The sequence below is a fragment of the Lithobates pipiens genome, unplaced genomic scaffold (assembly GCF_037356315.1).
Source record: "Lithobates pipiens isolate NorthernLeopardFrog02 unplaced genomic scaffold, aLitPip1_a1.2 Scaffold_37, whole genome shotgun sequence".
Lineage (NCBI taxonomy): Eukaryota > Metazoa > Chordata > Amphibia > Anura > Ranidae > Lithobates > Lithobates pipiens.
This window is the reverse complement of record NW_027507825.1, coordinates 15442438-15465139: the sequence shown is the minus strand read 5'-3', so window position 1 is coordinate 15465139 and position 22702 is coordinate 15442438. Positions and strand designations below refer to the sequence as shown.

The 22702-nt window shown below is 44.5% G+C and overlaps 1 protein-coding gene across 1 annotated transcript in view; it reads right to left on the bottom strand.

The window, feature by feature from the left end:
• The window catches only part of CCDC88C (coiled-coil and HOOK domain protein 88C), a 223532-nt gene extending 201078 nt beyond the window's left edge, over window positions 1-22454 (bottom strand). The window contains exon 1 of the mRNA XM_077466757.1: window positions 22057-22454. Within this exon, the coding sequence (XP_077322883.1) occupies window positions 22057-22124 (68 nt within the window). The 5' untranslated portion in view covers window positions 22125-22454. The remainder of the gene's footprint in view (window positions 1-22056) is intronic.
• Window positions 22455-22702: the final 248 nt, after the last annotated feature.

Genomic DNA, 22702 nt, shown 5'->3' with positions numbered 1-22702 from the left:
GACAGCGGTGACATCGCTGGCTCCTGTGTCAGGTAAGTGACACATAATGGGCTACTATGCAATGCATAGTAGCCCATTATGCTTTACCTTTGCAGGGAGAAAAAGAGGAAGTAAACTCATCAGGGTTTACTTCCTCTTTAAAAGAAGTCATATATATATCTGCCATTACTAGTAAAAAAAGAAAAAAAAAAAAAAAAAAAAAAACAGATAAAAAACTATCCCTTATTTTGTAAACGCTTTAACTTTTACGCAAACCAAATACTTATTGCGTTTTTTTTTTTTTTTTTTTAACAAAAATATGTAGAAGAATACGTATCGGCCTAAACTGAGGAAAAAAAATGATTATAGCGAACTGTAATAATGCATGTTTTTCAAAATTGTCACCCTTTTTTGTTTATAGCGCAAAAAATAAGAACTGCAGGGGTGATCAAATACCACCAAAAGAAAGCTCTATATGTGGAAAAAAAAAAGTAAATATTCTTTGGGAGCCACATCGCACGACCGCGCAATTGTCAGTTAAAGCAATGCAGTGCAGAATTGCAAAAAGTGGTCTGGTCTTTTTGGCCAACCAAATGGTCCGGGGCTTAAAGAGGAAGTAAACCCTGATGGACTACTATGCATCGCATCGCATCGCATAGTAGTCCATTATGTGTCACTTACCTGACACAGGAGCCAGCGATGTCACCGCTGTCCCCTGTAGTCCGGCGCATCCATCTTTTCGGTGGGGTCTCGCAGCTCCGCCGCTGTCATTCGGCGGAGCCGCGATGACGTCACTCCCGCGCATGCACACGGAAGCCGACACGCGCGGCAGCTCCATTGTTAGAAATGCCGCACTCAGTGCGCCTGAGCGCCGCTGTCTACGGTGCATGCGCCGTAGACAGCGGTGCCTGTCTTTGGGAAAATATCTCCTAAACCGTATAGGTTTAGGAGATATTTCTTGGACCTACAGGTAAGCCTTAATCTAGGCTTACCTGTAGGTCAAAGTGGTTTGTAAGGGTTTACAACCACTTTAAGTGGTTACAGACAAATAAAAATATATTTTGCGTCCTGCTGCTGGCTTTGCTAAGTGATGCTGAACCTTGAACTCTGTAGGCACCATTAAAAAAGGTGGTTCATAAGCCACAGCTCAAGGAACTCCTAGCAACCTCTGGAGGAACCCCAGGGTTCCACTGAACTCTGGTTGAAAATGGCTGGTCTGACCCCTTATAAACCCTTAAATTTACTCTAACCAGCCTTAATAAACTCCCTATTCTATTTTATTATTTTTTTTATCCATGTCTATTTTATAAAACAATAAACAATTAAAAAAAAACATTTTTTTGCTTCGTTTGTGAATATTTTTACACATATTAACATATTTACACATTTCACATTAAAAAAGCGCAAAAAAAAAAACAAAATTAAAAAAAAAAGCAATTTCATTTGTAAGCATTGCCGACAGCTGAAGTGGAAAAAAAATAAAATAAAAACACAATAGTTTCAGTAGGTATCAGTAATTGGTATCAGCAAGTACGGGAGAAAAAAAAAAAAAAAAAAAAGTATCGGTACTCGTAAAAAAATGGTATCGGTGCAGCCCTAACACAAAACACATGACTTTTCTATCTGTTACTCAGAATGATGACACAATTAGGATTAGTCAAAAAAGTCATTGCAAAAAAGTGGCAGTATTATGCCAAGTGCAGAAACTTTTCACGGCCACACTGATTAATAATGCGCTTTCCGCTGTGCAGCTTGTGCTGCTTTCAGATCATATGCAAAACGATGCGCACTTCCTGTACCTGGAAGATTCAGATATGATTGACGACTGCAAAGCAGCCATGTGTGCAGTACAAATATATAAACCTGGAGAACAGTCAGGATTTTGAATGCAGAAGAGAATTACAATTTCTTTTCTGCAAAAAAAAAAAAAAATACTTTCCTGCCAGTCTAGTCTTTTACACTGAGCTGCGCACGCACAGCTCATTGTTCAATTCGGATAATGACAAGATGATGGTTTTTAGATTGTAAGCTCTAACCAGCAGGGCCCTCAGATTCCTCTTGTACCAAATTGTAATGTAGCTGTAATGTCTGCCCTCATGTTGTAAAGTGCTGCTCAAACTGTTGGCGCTATATAAAACCTGAATAATAATAATAAATGATGACTGAAATCCCATGCATATGCGGGAGTGACATCATCTTGGCCTGGCCAATGAAAGCGGTCGGCGATCAGTAACCAGAAGCCTTTGAGACTTTTGAGACACTGCAGATCAATGTTTTTCAACTCCAGTCCTCAAGGCGCCGCCCAACAGGTCATGTTTTCAGGCGCTCCATTATTTTGCACAGGTGATTTAATCAGTTTCACTGTCTTGGTAATTACCACAGCCATTTCATCTCAGGGAAATTGAAGGAGGAAGAGGGAGGGAAGGAGGAAGAGAGAGGGAGGGAAGGAGGAATAGAGAGGGAGGGAAGGAGGAAGAGAGAGGGAGGGAAGGAGGAAGAGAGAGGGAGGGAAGGAGGAAGAGAGAGGGAGGGAAGGAGGAATAGAGAGGGAGGGAAGGAGGAAGAGAGAGGGAGGGAAGGAGGAAGAGAGAGGGAGGGAAGGAGGAAGAGAGAGGGAGGGAAGGAGGAAGAGAGAGGGAGGGAAGGAGGAAAAAAAAAAAAAAAAAAAAAAAAAAAAAAAGGGAAAAAGGAGGGGAGAAGGAGAAAGAAGAAGGAGGGAGAAGGGATGCAAATAAATAAAAAAACACCCCACCACACAACACTAATAAAACGCTTATTCCAAAAATATTAAAAAAACGTTGAAAGACTAAAGCAAAGCTACTGCCATTTTTATAACATTTTTTTAACGTCCAGTGTGCATGGAGCCTTAGGTGGACTTCTCATCAGATTTATTTTGTTTCATGTTAAGTACATGCATGCTACATGTGTCGTTGTAACACACACACACACACGTCTTTATGGACTTTGCCTTTTGCACTGGTGCGCAGTCATGTTGGCACAAGAAGGGGCCATCCCCAAACTGTTTGGGAGCATAAAATTGTCCAAGATGTCTTGGTATGCTGACGCCTTAAGACCCCTTTCACACTGAGGCAGTTTTCAGGTGTATTAGCACTAAAAATACCGCCTGAAAACTGCCTCTAATGCCTCCCCAGTGTGAAAACCTGAGTGCTTTCACACTGGGGGGGTGCACTCGTGGGAAAAAAGTCCTTACATAGTTACATAGTAGGCGAGGTTGAAAAAAAAGACACAAGTCCATCAAGTCCAACCTATGTGTAAGCAGCATCTTTGGGGCGGTGTATACAGAACTCCTACACCATCCCTGCTCATTGGAATGAATCGGCAGTGCTTCCAAAGCGCCTGAAAAAAGCTTCAGATGCGCCACAACACAAGCAGTTTTAACCCTTTCTTCAGCCACTAGCAGGGGTTAAAAGTGCCCCACTAGCGCCCGAAAGGCACTGCTAAAACGACAGTAAAGAGCCGCTAAAACAAGCAGCACTTTACTACCAATGTGGCTGCAGCTGCAGCGTGAAAGAAGCCTAATGCCGCATATACATGATCGAACTGTCCAGCGGACAATCTGCCCGTGTGTGGGCTCCGGGGGACAATCCGCTAGTCTGTGTGCTAGTCCGCCGGACTTTTGAAATGAACGGACTGTGCCCCCGCCCACCCAAAGCACCTTGTCCCCATGTTGATGAGGACAAGGGCTTTTTGCCAACAACCCTGGCCGTTGGTTGTTGGGGTCTGCGGGCGGGGGGGCTTATCAGATTCCGGGAGCCCCCTTTAATAAGGGGGGCCCCAGATTCCGGCCCCCTACCCTATGTGAATGAGTATGGGGTAAGATGTACCCCTACCCATTCACCTGGTGAAAAAAAAAGTGTACAGAAATAAAACAAATAAAATGGGCTGCAGGGCTAACAATCCATCATAGCAGCCGCAGTGTCAAACACAGGGCTGGACTGGGACAAAAATTTGGCCCTGGACTTCATCCAGACCGGCCCACTCCAATTTTGCAAACGCGCACAAAAATAGTATGCTGCGCACTTGCACGAGAGTGACGTCATCACGGCCCGGCTAGACACATAGCAGGAGTATGCAAACTCAGAAGCCGACAGCACACTGCTGGTGTGCTTTTATTTTCCAGCCCCCCCCCACCCCCTGGTGTCCCCCTGTCACCTGCCCGAAGTCTGGCTCTGCATTATATATTTTAAAATAAACAACTAATGCGCACACCTATTTTTGATCAACCGCAGTAATGAGAAGCTGCCAACATCAAACAGGTTTAAGCCCCTTTCACACGGGACGGATCAGTAATGATCCGCCCCGTGATGATCCGCTCGCTCAGCGGGGATCGCTCCGTTGTCCCCGCTGAGCCGGCTGCGGACAGGGCGGTCTCCGCACACTGTGCGGGGACCGCCCTGTCAGATCTCTGCTCTCCTCTATGGGGATCGGATGAGCACGGACCGTCTGTCCGTGTTCATCCGATCCGCTCTGCAGGCGGATAGAAAAATAGGATTTTCCTCCGTCTGCAGAATCGGACTGTTGCGGAGGCGGATGAAATCGGGTGTCTGCGGATGTTCATCCGCAGACACCCGCTATCCCATAGGGATGAATGTATGCCCGTATTTCATCTGCAAACGGATGGATGAAATACGGACATATCATCTGCATGTGTGAAAGGGGCCTAACACAAACCCACAGATAAATTGAATATATAGCAAAGGATGTGATGCTAACCAAAATAACATAAAAAAAATCCATTTGGTGCAAATAATGATTCAAATAATACAAAAAATCCAACATAGCTAAAAGTACATCAAACGTGTCAATTAATATTGAAATGTGCATAAAAAAAAAATTTCAGCAAAAAATTTGTATATAAACGATGCTTATAATTAAAACCATTTTATCCAAACTATGTCCTTGGTATTAAAGTGCAAAAAGAGTACAAAAAAAAAGGGGGGTTTTTAATTATAAGCATTTTTATATATGATTTTTTTGCGGAAAATATTTTTATGCACATTTTAATATTAATTGACAGTTTTGGTGAACTTTTAGCTATGTTGGATTTTGCATATTATTTTCACCAAATGGATGTTTTATGTTATTTTATTTAGCACCACATCCTTTGCTATATATATATATATATATATATATATATATATATTGTAATGGACGCCGTGGCTGGGTCCTGGAAGGACGCTATATTTCCCCTCTGTTTGGGTTGTGCTCTCTTTAGGGAATGAAAATTGATTAACCCACCTGTTAGAGGAAGTGTCTTTAAAAGGCAAGACAGGAAGTTGTAGATGGGTGTGGAGGAGTGGAGAACACATGGTGGATGGTGTTTGGCGTTTGTTTTGGGTTGCAGAAAATGAAGTGGACAGCAGTGTCCTGTTTGGAAGGCTCCTGGTAGGAGAAGCTACCTGCCATCAAGACCAAGCTCTGTTTCTGATAAGGACAGCTGTTCTGGACTTTGCAAGTCGGTGAGACTACAAATCTTTTTCCTTTTGTTTTTGGCTGCTGTAAAGCTATTTAAGTTAATAAACCGTTTGTTGTATGAAAAGCCTGTGTCCTGCGGTCTACCTGGTCCCCCGAACATTACAAGTGGTGCTCGAATGCGGGCAGGACAAAGTAACAGGCATTTTTTTCTTGCTATTTTATTTTTTTTTTTTTGTGAATTTGAACTGACATTTAAAGGGACAGTACAGTGAATTTATGTCCTGGGTTAAAGCTGCACAACTGCGGAAAGCTGAAACAATGGAGGAGCTAATTAAACAGCTGTCCTTGGCAAATATACAAGCTCAGACCCGCCATGAGGAAGCTAATCAGCGCTTAGCAACGCAGCACAACGAGGCACTGGCTTTGCAGCAAGAAAATACTCGCCTGTTGGTGGCCCAGTTAGCAGCCCAGCAAGCGACCCAACAAGGGGTTATGCAGGATCAGATGGCGGCCTTAAAAGAAGCAGTGCAGCAGCTTTCTCAGGTCCGTGAACAAGTGGCCGTTGCCCCTGGCAACCAGGTGACCATAAGGGCAAGCCATTTCTTGCAGAAGTTGTCCCCGAGTGATGACGTAGAGGCGTTTCTGGCAACATTTGAGAGGACGGCAGAGAGAGAAGGGTGGCCCCAGGACCAGTGGGCCGGCTTAATTGCTCCCTTCCTCACCGGAGATTCTCAAAAAGCCTATTTTGACCTACCACCAGAAGATGCTAAAAATTATCAAAAACTAAAGGCAGAAATACTGGCTCGGTTGGGGGTGACTACGGCCGTTCGGGCCCAACGAGTGCACCAATGGAAGTATCGTTCAAACCGGCCACCACGATCTCAAATGCATGACCTGGTGCAACTAGTAAAAAAATGGCTACAGCCCGAAGTGTTGTCTGGCCCCCAAATTGTGGAGCGGATCGTGCTGGACCGGTACTTAAGGTCACTGCCAGATGACCTTCAACGGTGGGTCAGTCATGGAGACCCCAAAACCGCGAACGGCCTTGTTGAGATGGTGGAACGATATACGGTGGTGGAGGATCTGCTTGGCCCCACCAAGCGTCAAGGGCCCAGTCGGCCACGGCCCTTCCGACCAACTGCCGCCCTTCGAACGGATGTCCCCAGGAGCCCTGGAACCAACACCCCGGAAGGCCAAGAGTCACACCCGTTACCCCCTCAGCGACCTGTTCCTGATCGGAGAGGAGGGGATGTACAATGTTGGCGATGTCATGCCTGGGGCCATACCCGGGCCCACTGCCCATTGCAGGAAGAACCCATGGAATGCGGGGTTCTTCGGAGGGGGTCTTTTTATGCCCATAAATCGTGTACAACACATCTTGACCTTGGAGAGAGGAATTTTGAGTGTGAAGTCCAAGTGAACCACCACCCTGCATGGGCCTTGCTGGACTCTGGAAGCATGGTAACCCTGGTTCACCCTAGAGTAATTGGGAAGATCGGTCCGGTAAGCAAAATTTTGCGGGTTGTGTGCATTCATGGGGACACTAGAGAGTACCCTCTCATCTCGGTGTCCATCTCCACAGCATGTGGCACTGGTACTCAAGAGGTGGGGGTGGTAAAGAACTTGGTACATGACGTTATCATAGGACGAGACTGTCCATTATTTGCAAAACTTTGGAGACAAGGAGAACTATCTGAAAGGTCCAGAGACTGGGAAGAAACTAGTCCCTCTGTTCCTGTTGTAGAGGGTAATAACCCTGAGATGCCACATGTTCATAATATGGACCCAGTTGATAAAAACGCCAAGACTTTGGTTAATAATGATGAAAATAGTGCTGATACTGTTAAAGATGTCAATATGTGGGGTTCTCAGACCTACCTGAACACTGAGGGGGGGGAACCTTCCCCGCTTCAGGTAATGCTGGGGGAAGACGATGAGGAAATGGCCTCTACCCCTGACTTGCCAGATTTGGGTGTTCCCCAGGGGGCATTTGGTACTGCCCAGATGCAGGACCCCACTTTGGCCAGGGCACGGGAACAGGTTGTAGTAATAAATGGGGAGCCCCAAGAGCCAGGTGCTAATGAGCGGTGGCCACATTTTTCAATACGTAATGAATTGCTTTATCGGGTTACTAAAGTGAGAGAAAATGTGGTAGAACAATTATTGGTACCCCAACAATATAGACGCAAGGTCCTGGACCTGGCCCATGATGATGTGTTAGGGGGACACCTGGGAGTTGAAAAGACGGAGGCACGGATCGCCGACCGGTTTTACTGGCCAGGCTTGAAAGCAGAGGTAAGGAGATACTGTACCTCTTGTCCCACCTGTCAGTTGACCGCTCCGGCGACCCATTTCTGGAGCCCGTTGGTCCCTCTACCCATAATTGAGGTCCCATTCGAGAGGATAGCCATGGATATAGTGGGTCCCTTGGTAAAGTCGGCTCGAGGGCATTCTTACATACTAGTGATCCTTGACTATGCCACTCGATATCCTGAGGCGCTACCCCTGCGGAATACCTCCTCTAAGGCTATTGCACGGGAGTTATTCCAGTTGTTTACACGGACAGGTTTTCCCAAGGAAATACTCAGACCAGGGCACCCCGTTTATGTCGAAGGTTATGGCTGATGTATGCAAACTGTTCCGGATTAAACAGCTGCGCACATCGGTCTACCATCCCCAAACAGATGGATTGGTAGAACGTTTTAATAAGACCCTTAAGTCTATGCTCAAGAGAGTGGTACAAAGGGATGGGAAAGACTGGGACTGCTTGTTACCAGCTCTCCTGTTCGCTATCCGAGAAGTGCCCCAGGCCTCCACTGGGTTTTCGCCCTTTGAATTGGTATATGGGCGGAGACCTCGCGGACTACTGGACTTTGTTAAAGAAGAATGGGAAAGTGAACCAATCCAGCATAAAAGTGTTCTTGAATATGTCTCTCAAATGCAGGAGAGGATCCGAACTGTGATGCCGCTAGTTAAGGAACACTTACAAAAAGCCCAGGAGGCTCAACGACAGGTCTATAATAGGGCAGCCAAAATTAGGAACTTCCAAGTGGGGGATCGAGTAGCAGTGTTGATTCCCACTGTGGAAAGTAAATTCTTGGCCAGATGGCAAGGCCCTTTCGAGGTTGTGGAAAAAATGGGAGAGGTAAATTATAGAGTCCACCAACCAGGCAAGAGGAAACCCTTCCAGATATATCATGTAAACTTGTTAAAGCCCTGGACAGACAGGGAACCAGCGACCTCCCTGGCTAGTACAAAACTTGAGCCTCGGGTTGGGGTGGAGAGTGTCCAAATAGCAAATACCCTGTCTAAAACCCAAAGTCAGCAGGCAAAGGAGTTCTTGCAGAGAAATAAAGAAAAATTTTCAGACTTGCCCGGGCTCACTAGTGTCGTAGAGCATGATATTGTCACAGAACCAGGAGTCAAAGTTTTTGTCCGGCCCTACCGCATCCCAGAGGCTCAAAGGAAGGCCGTTTCAGAGGAAGTAAAAAAGATGTTAGACCTAGGGATTATTGAGGAATCGCAGAGTGAGTGGTCGAGCCCGATTGTGTTGGTACCGAAGCCCAACGGGACTCTGCGATTCTGCAATGATTTCCGGAAACTTAATGAAGTTTCCCGGTTTGATGCCTACCCTATGCCCCGGGTAGATGAGCTTATCGAGAGACTAGGTCCAGCCAGGTATATCACTACGTTAGACCTTACCAAGGGGTATTGGCAAATACCGTTGACTAAGGCTGCTAGAGAGAAAACTGCTTTTTCTACCCCAGAGGGGAGTTTTCAGTACAAAAGGATGCCTTTTGGATTGCAAACTGCTCCAGCCACTTTCCAGAGAGCAATGGATAGGATTTTACGACCTCACCGGAAGTATGCCTCAGTATACTTGGACGATATAGTCATTTTTAGCAAAGACTGGGAATCCCATTTGCCCAAAGTGCAGGCAGTGCTGGACTCTCTTTGGAAGGAGGGGTTTACAATAAACCCTGAAAAATGTGCTTTGGGAATGGAGGAGGTGAAATACCTGGGTTATATCGTGGGTAGAGGGGTAGTGAAACCTCAGGTCAACAAGATAGAGGCTATACAGAATTGGCCCCGCCCCCTCACAAAAAAGCAGGTACGTGCATTCCTGGGCATGGTGGGATACTACAGGAGGTTTGTACCCAACTTTGCCACGTTGGCGGCTCCGTTGACCGATCTGACTAAGGGTCGGAAATCGGTCATGGTGGAGTGGAATGCAGACGCTGAGAAGGCTTTTTTGGAGCTCAAGTCGGCGCTGTGCCAACACCCTGTCCTTGTAGCACCCAATTTTTCAAAAGAATTTATTCTCCAGACTGATGCTTCCGATGTAGGATTGGGAGCGGTGTTGTCACAGGTTATTCATGGCGAGGAACACCCGATAGTCTTCCTCAGCAGGAAGTTAACACCAGCGGAGAAAAACTATGCCATAATTGAACGAGAGTGTCTGGCCATTAAGTGGGCTCTGGAATCCCTCAGATATTACCTTTTGGGGAGGAAGTTTAGGTTGATTTCTGACCATGCCCCTTTAACATGGCTGAGACAGGGAAAAGGGACTAATGCCAGGGTTACCCGGTGGTTCCTGGCACTCCAGGAATTTAAGTTTGTAGTGGAGCATAGGCCCGGGAGACTGCATCAAAACGCAGATGCCCTCTCCCGAGTCCATTGTTTGAGCTCCACTGTTGCCTCCACCTCCTTGGCGTTGGGGCACAGGGGGGGGATATGTAATGGACGCCGTGGCTGGGTCCTGGAAGGACGCTATATTTCCCCTCTGTTTGGGTTGTGCTCTCTTTAGGGAATGAAAATTGATTAACCCACCTGTTAGAGGAAGTGTCTTTAAAAGGCAAGACAGGAAGTTGTAGATGGGTGTGGAGGAGTGGAGAACACATGGTGGATGGTGTTTGGCGTTTGTTTTGGGTTGCAGCAAATGAAGTGGACAGCAGTGTCCTGTTTGGAAGGCTCCTGGTAGGAGAAGCTACCTGCCATCAAGACCAAGCTCTGTTTCTGATAAGGACAGCTGTTCTGGACTTTGCAAGTCGGTGAGACTACAAATCTTTTTCCTTTTGTTTTTGGCTGCTGTAAAGCTATTTAAGTTAATAAACCGTTTGTTGTATGAAAAGCCTGTGTCCTGCGGTCTACCTGGTCCCCCGAACATTACAATATATATATATATATATATATATATATATATATATATATATATATATATATATATATATATATATATATATATATATATATATATATATATATATATATATATATATCCAGCCATGTGCTATATACAGTATTCAATGGGCCGGCCGGTTACCTGGATGGGTTCCTGCAGCACCGCCATCCTCCAGGCTCCCTCGTCTGCTCCAGGGACTTCTCTGCCTGTCGGCTGCTCTCATGGCGGCCCCCGGCTCATTTAAACTCACAGCGTCCGTTACCGCGGGGGCCGCCGGAGATAGCCGAGTTTTGTTCGCTGTCGGAGAGGAGCAGGGCGGGGGAAGCCGAGCGGTGGCGGAGGTGGCCGAAGATGTGTTATGAGAGCGCCGAGTGGGGGCGGAAAGAGCCGAAGTGCGCCGCGCTGTGCTCAGAAGTACAGCGGTGCTCAAATGAATGGCTGTGCGAGTAGCACAGCCATTCATTTGGCTAGGCTGTCACTGAAACCGGCCCACTGAGCCATCGGCCCACCGGGAATCTCCCGGTAGTCCCCCCCCTCCCTCACCCTTCCCTCCCAGAAAAATAAATAAATATACAAACAAGAAAAAAAAAAAAAAAAAAAAAAGTTTGAATTTTCACTATAATCCCCCCCCTCACTCCCCCCCCCCCCCACCACCACCCGCCTGCTCTATCATATTTCGAAATGTTTCACATCATACTTTCTCTATAATTTAGATATGGAGCCCAGATCTTCTGATATTTCTCGTCTTGATCTCTCATTGTCATTGTTAAATTTTCCATTTGTTGGATTTCTGCAATTCTCTGAAACCACTGTGCTCTAGCTGGAGGGTTGCTTTTTTTCCACAGAACCGGGATACATGCCCTTGCTGCTATCAATAAATGTCTCAGCAAAGAATTTTTGAATCTTTCTATTGCCATTGGGATGTCCAGCAGCAGAAAAGTTGCCGGTTTATCTCCCAGGTCAATTCCTGTAATCCTTACAATAGTATCGGCTACCATCTCCCAGAACACTCTAATTTTTGGACATTCCCAAAATATATGTAATAATGTTCCTTCTGCTCCATGACATCTCCAACATGTCTCTGATATCTGGGGGTAAATTTGATGTAACACTTTTGGTGTTCTATACCACCTAGTAAGGATCTTATATCCCCCTTCTTGATATCTGCTTGCCATCGAGGCCTTTTGATTAAACAACAGCATCTTATCCTTTTGTTCTGGGGAAAACGTAGTCCCTAAATCTCTTTCCCAAGCCTGTAAAAAGGGCAAATCTTGTGAAGTCTCCTGTTCTATTAACATACTATAAAAATAAGACATCAGATGTCTCAGTTCCTCTCCTTTCAAACAGATCTCTTCAAACTCAGTCAATGCCCTTATTTCTACGTATACCTTTGATTTAGATCTAATAAAGGCTTCTAATTGCCTCATTCTGAAAGGGTCTAATCCTAATGTCATTCCTTTTTCAGTATCTTTTTTAGTCATTAACCGGTTGCCTACCGAGAAATGACAAATTCTACTCATACCTCTATCTTGTATTGTTTTAAACTTTGGATCTGTCATTCCCGGTAGAAATGCTGGGGTACCAAGGATAGGAAGGAGCGGGCTGGGAATTCTTGAAATAGATGTTTTCCTGAATACTCTTTTAGTTATTCGTAATGTCTCCCCTAGTATTGGATGTTTTCTCAATCCCATTGGTATTTCTGTATCTGGAATCCACACTAATCCTTCCAATGGGATATCTGTCGCTGCTTGTTCTGTCTGTATCCACGGTTTTTCGTTTTTAAGCCTACACCATTCCACTACTCTAGTTAAGTGTGAGGCCTCCTGGTATTTTATTGGATCTGGAAGTCCTATCCCTCCTTTTCCTTTGGGGAGTACTAAAATATCTCGGCGTACTCTTGCTGGTTTCCCAGCCCAGATGAACTTCATAAATCTTGATCTAAGATCCTTAAACAAACTTGAAGGGATCTTAATTGGTATAGTTTGAATTATGTATAACAGTCTGGGCATCACATTCATCTTAATAATATTGGTTCTCCCGAACCATGTAAAAATCTCTTTGTCCCATTTTTGAAGATCACTTTTGATCTGTCTTACCAGTGGGATATAGTTAAGTTCAAACAGTTCATTTAGATTTTTTGACATTTTTGTTCCTAAGTAACTTATATATGAATTCGTCCATCTAAAATCAAATTGCGTGGACACTGCTTGCAACTGAGGCGAATCCATCTCTACTCCCATTGCCTCCGATTTTCCATAGTTTATTCTAAAGTTGGATATTTTCCCATATTCTCGTAGCTCCATTAGTAAAGATGGGAGAGATGTAATTGGGGACGTTACAAAAAAAATCAAATCATCTGCATAAGCTGCCAACTTCTGATCCTCATTTTTTATTTTTACCCCCCTGATATCCACATTGGCACGTATTTTCCTTAAAAAAGGTTCTATTGTCAAAATGAATATCAGGGGTGAGAGGGGACATCCCTGGCGTGTTCCATTTAAAATGGAGAATGGCTCTGATAATCTGTCATTCACTTTCACCCTAGCACTTGGTTTTGAATATAAGTTTAGGATCCATCTCAGCATCCCCTCCCCCAGGCCTATATGTTGTAGTACTGCTTTTAAGAATATCCAATCCACCCGATCAAACGCTTTTTCTGCATCCGCAGATACTATCACCATTGACTTATGCAATTTTTGTACCAGGTAAATTGTGTTCACCACTCGTTGCGTATTTTCTCTTCCTTCTCTCCCTGGGACGAATCCCACTTGATCTGGGTGTATTAGTTCCGGTATCAAATTTATCAATCTCATGGCTAATATTTTTGTGAACAATTTAAGGTCCACATTCAACAACGAAATAGGTCGGTAGCTGGGACACTGAGAGGGATCCTTTCCTTCTTTCGGTATTACTGTTATATGCGCCAGTAATGTTTCTGTTGGAATTTGCTTCCCTTCCCGTATTGAATTATAAGCTTCCACGAATCTCGGAGCCAATTTCTCCGCGAACATTCTATAATATGACAAAGTAAATCCATCTGGACCTGGTGATTTACCTAATTTCAATATTTTTAATGCTTTTGCAACTTCCTCTAGAGTGATTGGTACATCTATTTCTCTGGCCATTTCCTCTGTTATTTTTGGCATTTCTGTCCTTTCAATATATTCTCTAGCGATCTCTCCTTTTTTTAACTCCTCTGCCAACGTAGACTTCTTTTCCAACTGATATAGCTTCTCATAGTATTCTTTGAATACCTGAGCAATTTTCTCCGATGTATTAACCATTTCATCTCTCTGTGTCTTAATTTGTGTAATTGAATTCCTAGTTGTGCTTTCTCTGAGGGCGTTTGCCAACAGTCTCCCTGGTTTATTCCCAAATTCATAGAATCTCCGTTTCCCTCGAGTTAGCTTTGCTTTCGCTTTATCTATTAATTGGAGATTTAATTTTTCACGCAGACCCTCTAATTTCTGTTCTACTAATTGTGCTTGTGATTTTTTATGTACTGTTTCTAGTTCCCTAATCTCTTTAAGCAAGTTATCAATCGTTTCATTCATTCTGCGTTTTCTATGTGCTCCCATGGATATAAATATTCCTCTCATGACACATTTATGTGTTTCCCATATACAAAAAGGTGTTGTTTCTCCTACTTTATTTGTTGCAAAAAAAACATCCAGTTCTTGTTCTAATTTTACCTTATATTCACTATCCTTTAGTAATGTTTCATTTAACTTCCATTGCCATTCCCTTGGTTCAGCTTCCCCTAATTCAATCACACAACTCGTCGGGGCGTGGTCTGATAGTGTAAATAGGCCAATTGAGGCTTCCACTAGGGATGTAATCACATTCTGGGAGATTAAAATATAGTCAATTCTAGAGTAAGATTTAAATTTTGCCGAGAAAAAAGTATAATCTCTGCTCTGTGTGTGAACAGCCCTCCAGCTGTCGATCAGCTGCAGTTCTTGCATCATTCTCTTTACTTTCCTTAATTTGACATAAGATAGATGAGACGAGCCTTTTGATGTGTCTATTATTGGATCCAAAGCCATATTTAGGTCGCCTCCTAACACTAGTATTCCCTCTTTATGTTGTTGAATAATCTGTAAATAGATTTCTAGAGAGGTTACTTGGTTTTCATTTGGCAGATATATATTTACCAATGTCACTTTTTGGCAGCCCAATGTACCTTTTACTATCAGGAGGCGACCTTCCTCATCCATGTATACCCCTTGTTCCTTCCATGGTGTCTGTCTTGCTATTAAAATAGATACCCCACAGGATTTCGAGTTCTGTGAGGTGCTATGATATACCCAGGGGAAATAATGACCTTTACTCCAAGGGATCCTATCCTTTTTAAAATGAGTTTCCTGTAAGAAAACTATTTGAGATTTAAATCTTTTCAACTCCATTATTAATCGTGTACGTTTCTCTGGGGTGTTTAGTCCCTTAACATTGTATGATGTAAAACTTATTTTAGGCTCAGACTAATTATGTCAAAGTTCTGGTTTATGTACCAGCTGGGTTGTGCTAGTTTCCACTTGGCCGTGGGTGTCGCAGTCACCACTGGTAAGTGTTGGAAATGCAACAGGTTGAATGCATTGGGTACCTCTTTTACTCAGAAATAGCCCGGTGGGAGTGGTTCACCCGCTGTGCATCCTGGGTAAGGGTACTTAAAGAGGAAGTAAACCCCTTCAAACCACTTTGACCTACAGGTAAGCCTAGATTAAGGCTTACCTGTAGGTCCAAGCAATATCTCCTAAACCTATATGGTTTAGGAGATATTTGCCCGAAAATGGGCACCGCTGTCTACGGCGCATGCGCCGTAGACAGCGGCGCGCAGGCGCACTAAATGCGGCAAATCCAAGAATGGATTTGCCTAATTTGTCGACTCCCGTGCGCATGCGCGGGAGTGACGTCATCGCGGCTTCGCCGAATGGCAGAGGCGGAGCTGCGAGACGCGACTCCCGTGCGCATGCGCGGGAGTGACCTCATCGCGGCTTCGCCGCTGTCATTGGTCGGAGCTGTGAGACGCCACCAGCAAGATGGATGCGGCGGACTACAGGGATCAGCGGCGACTTCGCTGGCTCCTGTGTCAGGTAAGTGACACATAATGAGCTACTATGCGATGCATAGTAGTCCATTATGCTTTACCTTTGCAGGGAATGAAAGAGGAAGTAAACCCATCAGGGTTTACTTCCTCTTTAAAAGGTACAGGCGCCATATTTTTGGGGGTCGTTATCCCGACCTCATGGCCCTCCTGGCCTGAGGTGTGTGCTGCCTTTCTCTATGTCTCTGGGCCGGCTGGTCCGAGGCTTTACAACTGAAAGGGTGAGCCCAAAAGTCTTGGGGCCTACCGATCCAGGGGTGGTCCTGTGCTGTCTTGCCTGCGGGGAGAAGCTAAGCGACTGGAGGATCCAGGGGAGGACTTTTTCAGGTGAGGACCGAGCAACAAGGCTGGTATCTCTGGAAGAGCCTGGAGACTCAGTTGGAGGACGCATCCCGGGTCACCTACCACACAGTATCGCCGGATCGGCTGAAAGAAATTGGTAGTGTGTGACAGCTCTTTAACTTTACAACAAGTTGCTGGTTGTGCTTTCCTGTGGCAGAGGATTGCACAACGATTCCGTTGAATTGACAAGTCTGTGGCAGAGACTTTGTTCGAGCATCTCACCAGCTGCTAGGTTAGTGAGAGAGGCCTATCTGATGGTTGCCATATCCAGCCTGTGGAAGCGGTTTGTCCACTGGATCAAGGAAATACCTCTAGCCCCCAATTACAAGGTACCTGAATCCCCCCTCACCCTATATCCCTCTATTGCAAAACTTCACGTTCTTTCAAGGACTTTCTTTGAAAGAACGTGAAGTTTTGCAATAGAGGGATATAGGGTGAGGGGGGATTCAGGTACCTTGTAATTGGGGGCTAGAGGTATTTCCTTGATCCAGTCTTTGGAAAAGACTAAGTGTCGGAGCTAACATTCTTTAATCCACTCTACAACGGGACCCCTAAGACGGAAACAGTGAACAGGTGAGGTAACGGTAAGGCTCGGTTCACACAGTACGCGGCACGACTTGCAGCGCCGCGACCTGCCGCGACCTCAGCGGTGACTTGCAAAACGACTTCTGTATAGAAGTCAATGCAAGTCGCCCGAAGTCGCCGCAAAAGTAGTACAGGAACCTTTTTTCTAAGTCGGAGCGACTTGAGTCGCTCCTATTAGAACGGTTCCGTAGTACAGAACGGGGAGCGACTTGTCAGGCGGCGAAGTCGCCTGGACAAGTCGCCCCTGTGTGAACCGAGCCTTAGCCCAACAAAAAACCAGCAGCTCCTTTGGGGGTTAGTGCTAGAAGAATATTTTATAAACAAGTTTTAAATGTAACAAGATGATAGTCCACAATAGGCAATCTAAGCCCATTCTGGTCCTGGCAGGTCCACAGCAGACCCAAGAAGGCAAATGGGCTGCAGAGCTAACAATCCAGCATGGCAGCTGAAGGGTCGAACAGAACATGTTTAGGCGTTCTTGTGTATCTTATTCATTCTGCACCTCAGACCAAAGTCAGCATATGTGAATGACTACAAAAATGATCAAAAAGTTTCACATATTCCACTAAATTCAGCATTTATTGAAATAAGAAATCTAAACCAGCAGACTGGCCTTCTATATTTCTGTGGAAGCGTATGCAGATCTAAAAGATTTCTATGATATCATATACAGATTTTAAAAGTTTTCCTGACCAGCATTCCAATTACAGTTTGTTGACAAATGTAACGAAATGATAAAAAAAATAAAAAATAAAAAAAAAATAAAAAAAAACTGTACATACATGGTGGACAAGCCAAATGCTGCTGAGCTATTGGATCCAGCGGGCCCTGGCAGGTCCACAACAGACAAATAACTGAGCCACAGAGCTAACAATCCAGCATTGTGGCTGCCATGTCAAACCGAAAATACTGAGATGTTCTTGATATTCACTGTTAAACTGAACTTCAGACAAAAAAAAATGAAAAAAAAAAAAAATAAATAAATAAAACAAACTCATCATCTTCTATGAATGGCAACAAGTGAAATCAGAATTTCAGAACTTCCACTACAGAATTGAAATTCTGCCATCTGCAGGGGCGGACTGACAACTCATGGGGCCCCCGGGCAATAGGAGATTATGGGGCCCCCGGGCAATAGGAGATTATGGGGCCCCCAGGCAATAGGAGATTATGGGGCCACATATTATACACAAACACACACACAGTATACAATCACACACACACAGTACACACATACATGTTTCTATTGGCTGAGAAGGTACTGGAGAGGTGGGGCAGCTATAATCTCGGGATTTACATACTGTCCCTGGTTTTACTGAGGCTGGCAACCCTGATGGGGCCCCCCAGTTGCATGGGGCCCTCGGGCAGTGTCCGAGTAGCCCAATGGTCAGTCCGCCCCTGGCCATCTGCCATCTATATTTCTAGAAGAGCACATATAGATCTAATATAGAGTTCTGTAAGGGCATGTACAGATCCAATAGCATTCTATAAGAGCATACATAGAGATCTAATAGCGTTCTATAAGAGCATACATAGAGATCTAATAGCGTTCTATAAGAGCATACATAGAGATCTAATAGCGTTCTATAAGAGCATACATAGAGATCTAATAGCGTTCTATAAGAGCATACATAGAGATCTAATAGCGTTCTATAAGAGCACATAGAGATCTAATAGCGTTCTATAAGAGCATACATAGAGATCTAATAGCGTTCTATAAGAGCATACATAGAGATCTAATAGCGTTCTATAAGAGCATACATAGAGATCTAATAGCGTTCTATAAGAGCATACATAGAGATCTAATAGCGTTCTATAAGAGCACATAGAGATCTAATAGCGTTCTATAAGAGCACATAGAGATCTAATAGCGTTCTATAAGAGCACATAGAGATCTAATAGCGTTCTATAAGAGCACATAGAGATCTAATAGCACATAGTGATCTAATAGCGTTCTATAAGAGCATATAGGAGATCTACAGCCATGGTCAAAAGTTTTGAGAATGACACAAACATCAATCTTCACAAAGTCCGCTGCCACAGTTGTTATGATGGCAATTTGCATATAACTCCAGAATGTTATGTTGAGCGATCAGATGGGGAGAAAAAAAAAAAAAAATCGCTAAATAATTGCAAAGTCCTTCTTTGCCATGAAAATAAACAATTCCAAAAAAGAAAAAAATTCCACTGCATTCGTTATGGAAGCATCAGGGCACCCAAGAAAGTCCAGCAAGTGGCAGGATAGTTGATTCAGGTGCGGGAAAGGGGGTGCCACCAGTGCAGAGCTTGCCCAGGAATGGCAGCAGGCAGGTGTGAGTACATCTACACACACACACAGTGAGCAGAACACATTTGTAGGATGGTCTGGTGTCAAGAAAGGCAGCGAAGAAGCCACTTCTCTCCAGGAAAAACCATCAGGGACAGACTGATATTCTGCAAAAGGTAGGTACAGAGATTAGACTGCTGAGGACTGGGGTAAAGTAATTTTCTCTGATGAATCCCCTTTCCAATTGTTTGGGGCATCCAGAAAAAAACATTGTCCGGAGAAGAAAAGATGAGCGCTACCATCAGTCCTGGGTCATGACAACAGTAAAGCATGCTGAGACCAGTCATGTTTGGGGTTGCTTTTCAGCCAAGGGAGTGGGCTCACTCACAATTTGCCCAAGAACACAGCCATGAATAAAGAATGGTACAAAACCATCCTTCGAGAGCAACTTTTCCCAACCATCCAAGAACAGTTTGGTGAGGAACAATGCCTTTCCCAGCATGATGGAGCACCTTGCCATAGGGCAAAAGTAATAACCAAGTGGCTTGGGGAACAAAACATGGACATTTTGGGTCCATGGCTAGGAAACTCCCCAGATCGTAATTCCATTGAGAACTTGTGGTCAATCCTCAAGAGGCAGGTGAACAAAAGACCCCCACAAATTCTGACAAACCCCAAGCATTAATTATGCAAGAATGGGTGGTCATCAGTCAGCATGTGGCCCAGAAGTAGACTGACAGCATGCCAGGGAGGTCTTGAAAAAGAAAGGTCAACACTGCAAATATTGACTTTGTGTAAACTTCATGTCATTGTCAATAGAAGCCTTTGACACTTTAGGAAACTTAGACTTTGTGAAAACGTATATTTGTGTCATTCTCAAAACTTTTGACTATAGCTGTAACAGCGTTCTATAAGAGCATATCGGGATCTACTAGTTCTAAAAAGGGCATATCAGGATCTACGAGTTCTAAAAAGGGCATATCGGGATCTACGAGTTCTAAAAAGAGCATAGAGGGATCTACGAGTTCTAAAAAGAGCATAGAGGGATCTACGAGTTCTAAAAAGGGCAAATCGGGATCTACGAGTTCTAAAAAGGGCATATCGGAATCTACGAGTTCTAAAAAGGGCATATAGGGATCTACGAGTTCTAAAAAGGGCATATAGGGATCTACGAGTTCTATAAAGGGCATATAGGGATCTACGAGTTCTACAAAGGGCATATAGGGATCTAAAAGTTTTAAAAGGGCATAGTATTATTATTATTACACAATATTTATATAGCGCCAACAGTTTGCGCAGTGCTTTACATATAAGAGCATATAGGTATCTAATAGAATTCTATAAAGGGAACATAGGGATTTAAGAGTTCTATAAAAGCATACAGCGTTCTGATAGAGTTCTAGTTCTATAAGGGCATAGAGATATCTAAGGCAGGCCGTAGATTATACAATTTTCTTGTACAACTTTCCTTTAGATTTACCAAAACCATATATGAGGTCAGCCCTAAACACTTTCATTTGTATGCAATCAGGGAGGCCCTTGCACTACATGGTTGAAGGTAAATATAAAAAGAAATGGAATAAGAAAATTGTATAGGGTATGGCCAGCTTACTAGAGTTCTGTGCAGGCATAGAGAGAGAGAGAGAGAGATCGAACAGAATTCCGTGCGGGCATAGAGAGATCAAACAGATTTCTATAAGGGCACATAGAGATCTAATGCCGCGTACACACGGTCGAACTGTTTGACGTACTTAGTCCGTTGAAACACATTTCAGCGGACAATCCGCTCGTGTGTGGGCTTCAGCGGACTTTTTCAGCGTGCAGACCGGAGTACTAAGAATTTCGTTTTTTCCAAAAATCTGTCCGTCGTACTTTGGTTTCAGCGGACAATACGGTCCTCAGTATGCTAGTCCGACGGACTAAGAATGGCGCATGCCCAGAAAGGATTTACAGGGCTTTGCTGTGTCTTGGACTTCCTATTTCTAGTCCCGTCGTACGTGCTGTACACGTCATCGCGCAAGCTTTCGGACTGTTTGGGTATCCGTGTGTGGTCAAGTCCGTTCAGTGGAAAGTACGCCGGATTGTACGTCGGATTGTATGACGGACTAAGTACGTCAAACAGTTCGACCGTGTGTACGCGGCATAAGAGTTCTACTCCAACATATAGGGATCTAAGTGATACAAGAACACATACAGAACTAATCAATTTCCTGACAACTCTTTCAGATACATGACATGTTTTAGAAGAGAAATGTTTATTTTGAAAACTAGTTACAATGTAACAACAAAATGATAAAAGCACATGCAGAAGAACAATCTAAAAAGGCAAATGATGCTGAGCTCAGGCCAGTCCTGGCAGTCCCCAACAGAACCCAGGAGGCAAATTACTGGGCTGCAGAGCTAACAATCCAGCATGTCAGTTGCAGTGCCAGTTAGAAGATATTGAGATGTTCTGGGGTGCTTAGTCGCACCGAGTTAAACTGCACCCCAGGCAAAAAAAAAAAAAGAAAAAGCCATTTCCTTCCAGTGACACTGATCTTTATTCAGTTACACACCTATAAACTTCAAGAAAGTCGCTGAGCCTGGCGGAGAGGATGTCGTAGAAATGTGCTTACAAGGCTGTTGTCACCTTCTGGTTATAAAAAGGGCAGCATAGTAAATTCAGCTCCCTCCAAAAAACGGTCAGAGCGGACCCCGAGAGCTGAAAAGCCATTCTCTGGAGGAAAACAAAAAATGCAAATTCCAAGTCTGCAGGTGGTCTGAGAATAGGAAAAGAGTTCACACTACAGACATAGCATTTGCATAGAGATAAAAAAAAAAGGGTTCCTGCTGCTGGCTCACTACAATTTACACTATACAAAAAAATAAAAATATAATATATATATATATATATATATGATATAAAATAAGAGGAGAGAAAAGAAAAAAAGTACCAAAAGAAATGCCCTGAAAAAAAAGTTTTGCAACTTTCTATAAAGTGATCTGGATAGTAAATGAACCTCTCTCTGCAGCTTTTGTGGCCCTTTAGCTGCTGTGGCACTTAGATGCAATGCCACCCACTCTTGAGAGGACATGCTGACCCTTGTAGTTCCACGACCAGTTCATGCGCTTTGCTCAGGTTTAGGAGCCCCCACCCCAATTCCCCACCAGTATAGGTAGAATGCACTCACCCAGGTGACCAGGGGGCTGTCCAGGAACAGGTCCATGAGCTGGGAGATGGTGGTATCCATAGTGGGTCCTGGATTGGAGGGGCAGTTGTGCTATCATAGAGAAGAGCCCATCTTGTGTGTGTGTGTGTGTGCCCCTGGAGGGAGCAGAGTGCTAACAGCTGAACAATGAGAGTCTCATCTCTGCAGGGGGGGTGAGACCAGCACACCCTCCACCACTCCCCCTCCCCCCTTCTCCTCCTCTTTCTCAGGGGGATGGTGCCCTACTGTCTGTGCAGATCAAAGCTCCTGTGCAGTCCATGCACTGAGTGCAGCTTCACCTGCAGCTTCAGCCAAGTGCTCAGTCTCCCAGGGACCTCATGTGCACCAAGTGACCTCATGTAGCAACTGTGCAAACAGCCCCAGGGCACAAGGCAGGCCAATGGGATGGCAGAGGAGGCGGGAGGGGGGGCTGCTGTCACCAATCCCTGAAGAGTTCCGTTGGTTGGGGTTTGAATAAGGATTAGAGAGAGGTTGCTTGGCTGCACCTGTTTGTCTGTCTGCAGGCTGGAGGTGGCAGGGAAGGCTGGGACATGTGGTTCCTGGATTTATAGAGACGATATCGTTTTAAGTCATTGTTGTGACTGTAGCTTTAACATGTT